The sequence below is a fragment of the Microtus ochrogaster genome, unplaced genomic scaffold, assembly GCF_000317375.1.
Source record: "Microtus ochrogaster isolate Prairie Vole_2 unplaced genomic scaffold, MicOch1.0 UNK88, whole genome shotgun sequence".
Taxonomy (NCBI): domain Eukaryota; kingdom Metazoa; phylum Chordata; class Mammalia; order Rodentia; family Cricetidae; genus Microtus; species Microtus ochrogaster.
The window spans coordinates 1,313,385-1,326,399 of record NW_004949186.1 but is presented as its reverse complement, the minus strand read 5'-3'; the positions used below and the strand labels follow the sequence as shown (position 1 = coordinate 1,326,399).

Below are 13,015 nucleotides of genomic sequence, written 5' to 3'. Positions count from 1 at the left end.
GTCCCCTTTTCTGAATTAGAGAGCTAGGAGCCTTACACATCTGCCTATCATTTCAATTGTCCAGAGAGGGCATTAGTGTTTGTTTACCTGCTTCCAAGAATACAGAAAGAGTGCCACACATCTTAGTATGGCCAGCACTGTGACAGGTGATGAACCCAGCCACACAATCACCGCAGAATTATCTGGAGTGCTCAAACAAACAAACAAACAAACAAATAAACAAAACAAATAACAAACAAATGCTACCACAACTACAAATATCTCAAGAACTACAGAATTAGTCCTGCAAATCTGTGTTTTAATAAGAAGAGCTGGATCACTGGAAGCTGTGCTTAAGGCAGGCATTTAATCCATAATTTCTTGAGCATTTAGTCAATTGCTCAACAAGGCTAACTTAGCCTTCAACTTGCCTTGCCAGCTCTGTTGAGTGAATTCTTTCTTCTGCTTTCACTTTCCTCGTCCTCCGGTGGCCAAGCAGCAGTCACAATCCTAAATGGCATTTTCGTTTTGTTTTGTTCTGTTTTTGACTCATTGATTTTAGTTATTATCCTAACCTAGGGGACTCAAGGTAATATGTTCCCAGTCTCAAGCCTCCAACAGTGACTGCGAATTAGGAACACCTGTTTAAGCAGCTCCTAAAGTATTTTCAGGACTCTGGTCAGTTTGCACCAGCTCGGAGGCTGTCTCGTGGCTTATCTTCATGATCCTCAGCTCTCTCTCTCCACAGTGGTTCTGAGGCCCACTCCCCTGTAGCTGGGTGAACCAGTTCAGTTTATCACCCAGGCTGTAAATAAGTCACAAAGTCAGAGGGCACCTGGGTAGGGAACAGAAGAGGAAGTTCCCTGCTGGCCCTGCCTGTGGTTAGAGAGAAATCGAAACTCAGCTGTTAAAACCGCTGACTTGCTCTTCAGAACCCTCTCCGCGAGCTTCCTGGGAACCCTCTCCGGCACCCCTTTCTCAAGAGACTGAAGCCAGGACACAACGGGGCAGGCGGGCTGTGGACCATGTACACCCACACCCGCAGCAGGGTGGTGGGCCCAGGGCTGGGCACTTTCTCCTTTTCTGGGGACCATGCTGGGAATGGGCAACGCAAGGAACTGGGTTTGCAGCAAAGCCGGAAACAGAGTCTGGAGGTGGCAGCTCCCAAGAACCCTACGGTGGAGAGGCAGGGGCGCACTGACCAGAGGAGGTAAGTAAGTATTCAGCAAGCTGCCTTGGATGCAACAAGTCCTGGTCCCAAACATAATCAGGGCCCCAGGCACTTTCCAAGTCTTTGCAGGTTGAAACCATAGAGACTCCAAAACAGGGATTTTGAAAGAGTTAAGTGTCATTTTACCTCAATAAAATCACCTATGAATTACTTTATTATGCTTTGAATTTGCCAATTTGCAGATTTTTGCAGCATAATCTGGCACCCACTCCATTGATTCTTGTGACTGACTCCTGGGTGTGCTCTGGACTTCTTAGTCATTAGGAAAGGAAGTTTTTCTTTATTGGAGAGAGCAAGAAAGAGAGAGTGGGAGAATGAGCCAAAGAGCAAGGGAGGGGGAGAGAAAGGTAGAGAGAGAGAGAGAGAGAGAGAGAGAGAGAGAGCGCGAGAGAGAGAGAGCGAGAGCAAGAGAAAGAGAAAAGAGATAGATAGTGAGCCTATATATTTGGTAGCACCATGGCAGAGAAAAGGCAAAGAAGAATATGATACAGAAGGTCCAGATAACCTCAGCAGCGAGTTTGCATCACTGCCAAGACTCAAACAGACCAACCTCTTGGGACTAGCAGAGCTGGGAGTGAGGGCTCCAGCCGCTCAAGGCTGGAACGGGTCCTAAACAGGAATAGAGAGGAGACATTTATTCTTGATCTGTGCTGGTGGCCTCCTGAAAGCATGCTGTGTAGAGAGGGTCAGCCGCCCTCTCTTTGCCCCAGGTGGAATGGCTTGGGCGTTTTTGGAATGGCTTGGGGTTTTTTTGTTTGTTTGTTCCCCCCCCACACACACACACAGCGCTGCGGTTTGAAGTGCTGTCTTTGTGAATTAGAACTGTCCAAACGATTTTATTTTTAGTTTTCCCCCTTTGCAACGACTTCTTTGTTGCAGGAAAGACAAATGCTGGTTGCTAAGGAACAGTTATATAACCTTATGACCAACAAGCAGTAGAGTTTCTCTCACTCCCCAGCTTCTGAAAGAACCAAGGTTATAATACTATTCAGTGTAGAGCTACCCTTAGTCGGGGCAGATGGTCTGGGAATCAATTAGAGACGGCCGAATTTCTCTCAGAGCAACTGGCATTTTGCCATAAGAAAAGTTCATTGACTCTGAGACACATATCTGTATGCTGGCCTCATGCTTATGAGTGGCTAATGATAAAAAAAAAATCTATGTCTAAGCCTCTTATTAGAGAGCAGGTATTTAGATATAACCACTTATTTGTATGCTCCTATCGTCTCATAAGCACACATCAGTTATGTCTTTCTGTTTTCTGATTTGATGGTAATTACTCTAGCACCTTGCTGGACCAAATCACTCAGAAAGGAATGGTTTTCTGTTAGATCATTAGAGAAATTCCTGAAAGAATTCAATTACTTCTCCCAGACTTCATGTGCATGGGCGGTAGGCAGCAGAGTGTTAGAGAGAATGCATTCCCTTTTAGGTGTTTAACATCTAAGGTCTTGTTTGGACCACTCTGAATTCATCTTCTATCTCCATCCTTCACTGTGTCAGCGTGCTCATCTGTTTCCTTAATGGAACTGGTAAGCCAAGGGGGAATGGTTGAATGATCAATGGCATCTCTGTAAAAACAACAAAGAATCAGGAAGTTCTTACTTATTTTGGAGAGAGAATTTAAGAGGACGTGAGTGTGTGTGTGTGTGTGTGTGTGTGTGTGTGTGTGTGTGTGTGCGCGCGTACACGCGTGGGATGAAAAATAAGAAAGGAGGATGCTAATTGCCATAACAGTTCATTTGTATGGTAAAGGTAGATTTAACCTCGCTTGTGTTCAACCTTTGGTAAATTCATGGGGCAGTGATTCCAATGTGGGGATGACAAGCACGGGCTTCTATGCCCACTAGATGGGTTCAACTTCTGATTCCACGCTTCCCTGCTCTCTGAGCAGCATGCTTCGCTACTGCATGCCTCAGTTTCCTCATTAATAGAAGTAAACGAATAGCAGCCTCTCAGCCAATATTCAGTCAAGGTTGGGAACTGATAGCGATGACTTCATTTAAGCATTTACTGATGACGATGTTTTCACCTTTCGATTGCTTGTGACTTGAGAAACCGTAGTGACTTAAAAATGCCTTCCTACTAAACAAGCAAACGTGTGCCGGCCGTATTGTGCCAACTGGACACCAGTTAGAGTTCTTTCAGAAGAGGGAACCCCGGTTGAGAAAGGTGCTCTCACCGGATTGGCCTATGGCAAGCCTGTGGTGCAGTGCCTAATCCTCTTGACTGAGGATTAACATGGGAGGGCCTAGCTCACTGTGGGTGGAGCCACACCTGGGCCCGTGGGCCTGAGTGTTACCAGAAAGCAGCCAAGCAAGCCATGAGAAGAAACCTTCCTGGTCTCTGCATCAGCTCCTGCTGCCAGGTTCCTGCCTTGAGCTCTTGCCCTGAGGTTCTTTGGTGACCTGAGAGCTGGAAACTAAAATAAACCCATTCCTCCCCGGCTGCTTTTTGTTACAGTGCTTTAGTTTCAGCAATGGAAAACTGAGACAGAAATTGGTACCAGGTCATGGCGTATCGCGATGGCAGACCCGACCATGTGTTTTGGGGAGGAGTGTGTAAGAACTTTGGACTAGAAAAGGCCCTGGATGTCCAGGCTTTAATGAGCTGTTGCGGGATCTTAGAGGGTAATACGGAGAGCAGAACAGTCGGACGACACCTGGCTTGCATGTGTCAGAAGGAAGTTTAAAGGTCCCTTAAAGGCTCTATCAATTTTGAATTAAAAACTACCAAAGTGAAATCTTTACTTTGCTGGGACACTCAATACTGGGTCATAGGGCCTGAAGAATCATCTTTGATTAAGAAGACACCAGCATTGTTGAGGCAAAATCCTCCGAGAGGCATCTCAGTGGAGTCAACAGAGAGTCTGGGGTTCAGAGGTGGCCAGTGCTGTTCCTCTGCTGGCTGCCAAACTCGGTTATGTGTAAGTCATTCATTCAGGTCATTCTTTGAAGGCATGAAGGTGTCATGGAGAGAGGCAGAGACTTGGCACTAGGTGGTAGGGTTAGAGTCCCGAAGAGAGTCCAGAGGAGGCTATTGGTGCAGTCCAGTTTCAGTGAAGCCCTGAGCATTTTGGAGAAACCAGTACCATAGGAGACGCCAAGGACAGCGGCAGCTGCAGAATTGAGCCGGCCTTAGCCTCAGAGACAAGCAGGGCCTGCTGCAGACGGCAGGCCCAAGAAGTGGAGCTAGCTGTCCAGACCCCTTGGAGTCTGGAGGGTTGGGAGTGGGCTCTCAGAAGCTAATACAGAACTTTCAGTACCGTTAAACTTCGGGTTTGTTTTGATTTAATTGTGACTGCACTGATTCTCCCTTCTTAGAGTAAGAAATTGTGTCTTTTTTTTATGTCACAGGAAATACATCTAACAGACTTTGGAATTTTATAGAGATTTTGGAATTTTAAGGAGGCGTTTGAATTTTAAGAAAAACCGGAATTTTAGAGAGACTTCGGTGTTTTGGAGAGACTGGACATTTTAGTGTCTAAAGTGCTTGATTTGTAACGCTTGTGGGACTTTTTAAGTTTGGAATATATTTTATATTGTGATATTGATATTGGTGACATCTTGGGGGACAACAAGAAGGGTTTTGGTTTAATAGTGATGTGTTAGCATACCAAGTTGACAGGATGTCAATTGTGCTGGGAGTTTTGTGTCAACATGACAGAAAATAGTCATTTGCGAAGAGGGAACCTCAAAGGAGGAACCCAACGGATGGGCCTGTGGGTAAGCCTGTGGTACAATGTCTTGATTGATGATTGATGTAGGAGAGCCTAGCTCACTGCGGGTGGTGTCACTCCTGGGATGGTGGTTTGGGGTGCTATAAGAAAACAGTCTGAGCAAGTCACAAGGAACAATCCAGTAAGCTGAATTTCTCAATGGCCTCTGCTTCAGTTCCTGACTCTAAGTTTCTTCTCTGAGTTTTTGCACTGATGTCCTTTGATGACTTTGACATGGAGGTATAATCAAAATTAACCTTTTTTTCTCCAAGTTACTTTTTTATTACGGTCTTTATTATAGCATTAATCCATGATTCCTAAACCGTGGCAAATACCAGATAGGTTAACTTTTTTTTATTGCATCTGAATTTCAGTTTTTGCAAGTGTTTACTATTTCATATTGGCTTTTATAGTTATTCCTTCCTATTGACACGTACTTTTTCCTCAACTATTATAAACTATTCCCATAGATTTAAAGACAAACAAAAAGCTTATATAAACTTGTAATCTAAAACAATCTTTCACTCTCTCTTTTGCTATTTTGCTTGCTTCTAAGCAAATTCCACTCACATCTATATGCCTATTAAAGGTACAGGTTTCCAGCCTGATTGTGGGCAATAGGCTCTTGCCTGTGTGTACTGATACAAGCCTGATGTTGTTTGAAAATAAAAATAAAAAAGACGTTCTGAAAATTGACCAGAAATATAAAACTTTACTATACAGTGGTTAATGTTTAGTATAATTTAGACACAAATTCAGTTTTTCGTAACACACTTGTGGTCTACTGTATATGGAGGACTATAAAGAGTTAAAGATTGAGCAGCAATAATAGTGAATATTTAAGGAGTGCTTGCTGTGCAGCAGGGAATAACATACACTACCAACCTTATAGAAACAGAACATCCCTAGCTCAGGACAATTAAAAATGTTGGTGCAATTATCTACTTAGCAAACTTCATAAGGATTAAAAAAAAATCTAGTTGATGGGATAGATACTTCTGCAATAATTACACAAGTAAATCTTTGTGTGTGCTACAAAAGAAAGCCAGCGTCTGAGCTAGTTGTGTAGGAAAATGTTTCCTAAGACATGATATAAAACTGAGACCTGCAGGAGAATGGGAAGTTGCATGTACGTAGATGTTTATGCTGTAGGTTGTGAAGATTTGATTGTCAGTTTGGCAGATTTGGAATTATCTAGAAGACAAGTCTGCAGTTACACCTGGGAAGGATTATTTATATTAGATTAGCCTCTGGGCAAGCCCCATGAGGAATTACTTTGATAAGGCTAATTGAGGAAGGCAGAGTAGCTTCATACTCTGGCCTTGGGTGTCGGATTGCATAAAAAGGAGAAGACTAGCTGAGTGCCTGCATTCATTACTTTCATCTTCTTGACTGTTAAAACATTATTATCAGCTGTTTGAAGTTCCTGCTGCCTTAATTTCCCTGCTGTGATGGACTGTATCCTTGAACCAGGAGCCAAAATAAACCTCTGAATGAAAATGGCCCCCATAGACTCGTACATATGAATACTTGGTGGAACTGTTTGGGAAGGATTAAGAGGTGTGGCCTCATTGGAGTAGCTGTATCAATACGGGTGGGCTTCTTGGTGTGAAAATTCCATGACATTCCAGTTGGCCTCTCTCTTTGCCTGGTGGCTCCTGTCACAGCAGGAAGTGGCTGGTCATCCAAACAAAATTTGTTTTCTTTTATACATTGCTTTGGTCATGGTGTATGGTCACAACAATAGAAAAGTAACCAAGACAAACTCTTTGTTTTTTAAATTGTTTTGTCAGGATGCTTTTGTCACAAGGACAGGAAAACACCCAGATACCAGGTTTTTTGTTGTTGTTTTTGTTTTTGTTTTGTTTTGTTTTTGCATTTGGAGACAGACTATTTCTAGGTAGCCAAGAATACCCTGAACTCCCCATGCAGCACATACTGACTTTGAACGTGTGGTCATTTTGCTTCAGCTTCCGCAGGTAGAGTAGAGATATGTTCCACTACTCAGCTTTCAAGCAACACGTTGGTAGTTATTAGAGCCTCTAAAAACTAATCTACTCTTTCCTCCTCACCACAGTACTCCAAATTCCAATTTCCTGTCTCCATATGATTAGAAGAAAATAAGTATTTTTTTGCCAGTAGATGCTAAACAGCATGAAAGCATCACGCTCATTCTTTCTCGAGATGGAGAGCTGGCTAGTGAGACGCTTCTTTTAATGTTATGAAAATAATAGTACACTGGGTAAGCTCAATGCTTGTCTTAATGAGCAATCTTCCTGATGGCTCAATATAGATTATATTAGGGGATTATTTAACTCAGCTCCCAGACAAGGCCCATAAGCACTTAGAAAGTTTGTAATGTAACAGACAGTGTTTAACTCTTAATGATAATGACGCAGTTCAGTGAGCTGAGTAGGTACCTCAACTACTAGCAGATTCTAATAGCAAACTAATTAGCAGAGCTTGGCTTCCTTCGGTTACTTTTGGAATGATGAATATGTTGGAGCATTGCAATACTGTTGTAACAGTCTGTAAATTAGTTAAATAGCCTCAAATAACCTGAGTAACCTTGCCAAAACAAAATAGACAAGCACCAAACATAAACAATCAATTGGGTTGTTCGTGTGTGCTAGGTAAGTAATGTACATACTTAATAAACATGCAGCCCTAGGTTCAAGCCAGAGTCACCAGAAAAACAAAACCAATGGTTTATAAAAGTGCTTAAAATATCTCAAATGCTAAACCATGCATTAGATCTTGTACAGAGTGACATGAACATTATTATTGAGTTTTTATCTTCAGAATAAACACTTCCCCTTGACAGATAAGGAATGTGAGTCTTGGCGATAAAATGAGTTTCCCAGGTTTCTGTTGCTTTCCCTAATCAGTGGCTAGGACTCAAACCTAGCTTCCTGCTTAAGTAGAGACTGCTCAGGAGCTGGGAGAGGAAGTGATATCAGAGCTACCTGCTGCCTTATTGTTTTATGTCCACATCAAGAACAAAATCAGTAGGTCGAAGAGAGTACTAATACAGATGTGGTAATGTGGTATGCACTAGCAGCTTCTCAGGGAGACAATTTCTTTAGCCACCCATCCCTTGGTTCATGGCCGAGACATCTACAACAAAGTCAGATTAACAAGAGAGAAGAATACGAATTGCTTTAGTAAATTGTGTGTGACATACGAGCCTTCAGAAATGACGGCACAAAGATACAGAGAAATCTTATATACTGGCAACTTTTCTCATTACTATGACACAATGCTAGAGCAACACAGCTTAAGATTTACTTTGCCTCATCATTTTGAAGGTACAGTTTGCAGTGGGGCAATTTCATGGCAGGTGGAGTATGTGGCGGAGGCTTGTGTACAATGTGACCACAGACAGGACAAAGGAAATGCAGCCTAGAATCATAACAGAAGTGGGCATAACTTTCAAAGGTTTGCCACAAGAGACTAAGCAGGGGCTTAGGCTACCACTTAGGCCTCATCTCTTAAAACTTTACGCATTATAAAATAGTGCCACAAAGGAGTGGAGAGATGGCTCAGCAGTTTAGAGCACTTCTTGCTCTTGGAGAGGACCTGACTTCAATTCCCGGTGTCTATATGGTGGCTCATAACCATCAGTTACTACGGTTCCAGGGGATCCCACATTCTCTTCTGACCTCCAAGGGCATCAGGTGTGCACTCGGTGCACATACTTATATGTAGGCAACGCACATACTTATATGTAGGCAACACACACATATAAAATAAAATAAAAATAAAATATATAAAATTAAAAGTAAAATACTACACCAAGCACTTAATGCATACCCCTCCGGGACTTTTCCTGTACAAATATAACATGTATTTGGGGACATCTCCTATATAAACATAACATGTCTTTTTGTGCTTATGTTTGGTGGAGGGTGAACAGTTTGTAGCTATGTGATTTGTCAAAGATAGCATCTACCAATCCTATAATAAAGTGAAGATACAGAGGATGCCTGCCTGTACTGATTCTTCAAAAGAGAGCTTTGAATTGTGGACCTGATGACCTACTGACTCTAAAGGTTAGAAAACTCCCTCGTGGTCTGTTTCAGGGGGGTGGAGAAAGGCAGACTTTCCTGTTTCTATTTTCTCAAATGCCAAGGTGCCATAGTTTTGAAAAATGTGCCCTGAATCTTATCACTATTTCTAAGTTATTTTCTAAACAATTTAGAAAAGTAGTTAGAAGGGCCATGTTCTCGTGTGTGTGTGTGTGTGTGTGTGTGTGTGTGTGGTGTGGTGTGTGTGTGTGTAAATCTCCTTTTCTATGCTACCTTCTACACAGCTTGGTTGCCTCCTACTAGTGCAGGCTGTTGTCATTGTCTCTAAGCAACTTCAACTATATGGTGATTTTTGACAGAAACTATAGTGAACAATTTATTTGATATTGTGACCTGGGACCTATGTCAATATGTATGAAGATACATACAACCCCCCAAAAATTTTGCAAAACGATTCTCACTACATGTGACATGCTGACATTTTCTGTTCCTTTGTCTGTGTGGTACATACAGGGGGGTCTGCAGATGTGTGCACATGCATGAGGAAGCCAGAGCAGAGGATGTTGGCTCTATTTCTCCAACTCTGTCTTACCGCCTTGAGACAGGGTCTCTCATTGAACTAGAAGTTCACATTTTTGCCTAGGCAAGCTAGCCGATGAGCTCTCTGCATCTGCCCCCTCTTTCTCAATGCTGGGATTGCAGGCAGGCAGAGCAACCCTGTCTAGCTTTTTCCATTTGTGTTGGGGATTTGAACTAAGGTCCTCATGATGGCAGAGCAACTGTTTGTCCCCGCTAAGTAATCTCTCCAGTCCCTATTTTCTATTCTTGTTCATTAAAAATAAATTCATTTCATGACGGATTTCAGGAAGCATTAGCGGGCTACCACCTACAGTTTGAAAACTACAGCTCTGTGCAGAGGAGTTTTAGAGCGGATGGAAAGAAAAGACACTTTACTTTGATTAGATCAAATTTACCTTCCTGTTTATGGAGGAAGGTATAAATTACGTTCCTGTTAGAACGAATTTCCAACTTTTTTTTTTTTTTTTGGACTAGACCTTGCTCCTTGATGTGGTGTGCTTTTGAGATCTGCCACGTCTTGGGGAGCAATCATTTTTGTTCAAATACAGTATCATCAAAAATGAATGGACATTTTTCAAAAAGCCTTTGACAGCTGCAACAGTGAAACAATAAATCAACAGGATGATGAGAGCCTGAAAACACATAATACCTATAATAATCAGTGGAAGTGTTGCAGAAAGGAGAGAAAAATGAAACTTAGCTCAATTACACAGTGAGGCGACCCCCTTCAAAGTCAGCAGAGTGCACTGAGGTTATGCATATTGTTAAGGTTAATTGCATCTATTCAGGATGTATTTGAATCTGAAACAAAAGCTTAGGAGAAAAAAAAAGTAATCAAAAGGAACAGACAGCTTTGGAAGGTTCTATTCTCTATCAGAAAAATCAGCCGTGACGGCTCCTTTGTTCTGGGATGTTTGTAGTTTTCCCTCAAATGGAAAGATTAAAAAGCAGTCTATTAAAGGAATGCCAAAAAAATTCAAGATATTTTTCATCATTAAAACAAAGGCTGGGGCAGGCTGTGGTGGCTCATATCTTAGCACTGGGAACACTGGGGCAAGAGGACCGTTAGTTAAAGTCTAATCTGGGCTAAATAGATAGGAAGAGATCTTGTAAAGAAAGAAAGACAGACAGACAGACAGACAGAAAGGAAGAAAGAAAAGACCTAGTATGTTCTTTAGTTCTATTGTGATAGTGACAAATATATTATTATTATTATTATTTTAATGTTTTTGCTTTTTTTGAGATAGGGTCTTGTATAGTCCAGGCTGTCCTTGAACTCCTCCAAACACAGGATCCTCCTGCCTCTCATGTGCTGGTATTAATCCTTTCCGTTGTAATAACCACTTCCTCCAGACCATGAGACATTCCATATGAGAATATCCTCAGGCTTCTTAATGATGCCCGTCATGAAAGGAAGAGGAATGGCCTGCAGAGATCAGTGAGATTCGTGACCAACTCTAAGATGAAGTGGAAATACGGAGGAATTCAATGACACAATTTTGAAATCTGAGTATAACTAGGTAAATTCCTCGGGTATGATAATGTTTTATGTATAAGTAGGATAATATTTTTTTCTTGAGGATATATGCTATAGTGTTTAGGGATTATGTACCATAACTCTGCAGCTTAATTTTATGATACACACACACACACACACACACACACACACACACACACACAAAACAAAAGAAGAGATGAAAGAATAAACTTGTAAAGCCTCCAGAACTGACACCTAGGGTAGAGAGAGGTGGTCTTTGTTAGACTAATATTGCTTGTTAGGCTTTATTTGTGTATGTGTGGGGTGGGGAGTAAAACCCATGCCCGGTGCACACTGGAAAACACTCTACCCCTGAGTTGAACTCCAACCCTAGCCCAAGGCTTTTAAAGAATTTAAAAATAAACAGTTGGGCTAGAGTAACTCTTGGTCACATCCTAAAGCTCATTTTATTTCTCTGCTTCTTTTTCTCCCTTTCTCTTTTGGAACCCAGAGGCCTTAAAGAAAGGTTTGTCACAGAGCTGTGGACTTAAGGTTTTGCAGTTCACTGTAGGTCTATTATATTTCAATAAGAGAAGGAGCGGCGAAGGTCTGGGCTCAGAGTGTGCTGCCACTTGCCCGAGAATAGCATCAGCTAATCTTTAAAGATATCTTTCTCAGTACCATTTCGCTTCAAGCCGTGGGTCTTGTTACTTCTGTGATACATAGAAAAGAATCAAAAAACCATGACATAGATGTTATGGGGAAGAGCCAGTCAGGACCACAGTTGTACAGTGAATTTTTTTTAAAAAAACTGTATACATTTATGGGAAAGATACCAAAAGGGATTCATTCAGAGCATGAGAAGGAGTTAGACAGTGATGGGGGAGGGTCTAGCACCTAAAACAGTCATCATATATATTGTATGTAGGTATCAGTACTATGGGCAAAACATAGCCCCTTCACAGATATTCTAAAACAAAGCTTTGTTTATGTTTTCCCTACAAAATATACCAGAAAGTAGCTGATCTAGGACTGAGACAAATACTTGGCCATTATAGTGGAACACTGTTGCTTTCTTTTAATGAAAGAATTCATACATATGTGTGCATGTATATGTGTCTGTCTATCACGTGTGTAGATAGCCCTGGAAGATGAAAGAGGGCATCAGATCCCCTGGAACCGGGATTACAGGCAGTTATGAGCCACTGCATGAGGAGGCCGAGAATCAAAGCCACTTCTCTGGCTCCCGTTACTTTCTGATATTGTTTTAAAAATTATATTTATTACCGTGGTATGTTTATGTGTATATTGCATGTGTGTATGATGTGGCACACACATGCCATGTCATATGTTTGGAGGTCAGGGATACTTTCGATAGTTTTCTTCTTCCGCAGGTGGATGACAGGAACCAAACTCAGGCTGTTAAGCACTTTTATCTCCAGATCCTTCTTTTTTTTGGACCCTAAAATTATTTGAAGCTAGTTTTTAACCTATGAAGTGGATAATTTTCTCTACTTTACAAATAGAGCAACTTTGTAGTTTGCTCAAAGTCGTTAGTTAGGGAGTAGTGGGGTGAGGTTCAAAGCCAGGCATTTGGACACTAGGTGAGCACTAACGTCAGAGGGCAGACTAGCTATCTGAGCATCAGCGCTCACCTCAACCCCTCCAGGAAGGGAACCGCAAACCAAAGCTTGGTCTGTCCACTTCCAGTGAAAAGTCTTAGAAATCTTTCTCAAGCTTCTGCTAATATGCCATTGTCCCAAATTAATCATGTGGTCACACTTAGCTATAGAGGTTGGAGACTACAGGCTTTTAGCCAGGCTCATTGTCAACCTGAATGGTTTGGGATTGCCGTTAGGAGGAAGGGAAAATGCACCTTGGCAGGGGCCAACATCTCTCCTAGTTTGAATGCAGAGGAGAATCAGGCAGAAGAGTGGAGACCGGTCACGTGACCATCTTCGGCAATGCCTTTCCCTGTTCTCGTCAACCTTTAACCTGAGCTT

The 13,015-nt window shown here is 42.0% G+C and overlaps 1 protein-coding gene across 1 annotated transcript in view; it reads left to right on the top strand.

Annotated features, from left to right (window-relative positions):
- The first annotated feature begins 903 nt into the window (after positions 1–903).
- Epsti1 (epithelial stromal interaction 1) overlaps positions 904–13,015 on the top strand; it is a 104,244-nt gene continuing 92,132 nt past the window's right edge. Inside the window, exon 1 of the mRNA XM_013355059.2 lies at positions 904–1,189. Coding sequence (XP_013210513.1) covers positions 1,005–1,189 — 185 coding nt within the window. The 5' untranslated portion in view covers positions 904–1,004. The remainder of the gene's footprint in view (positions 1,190–13,015) is intronic.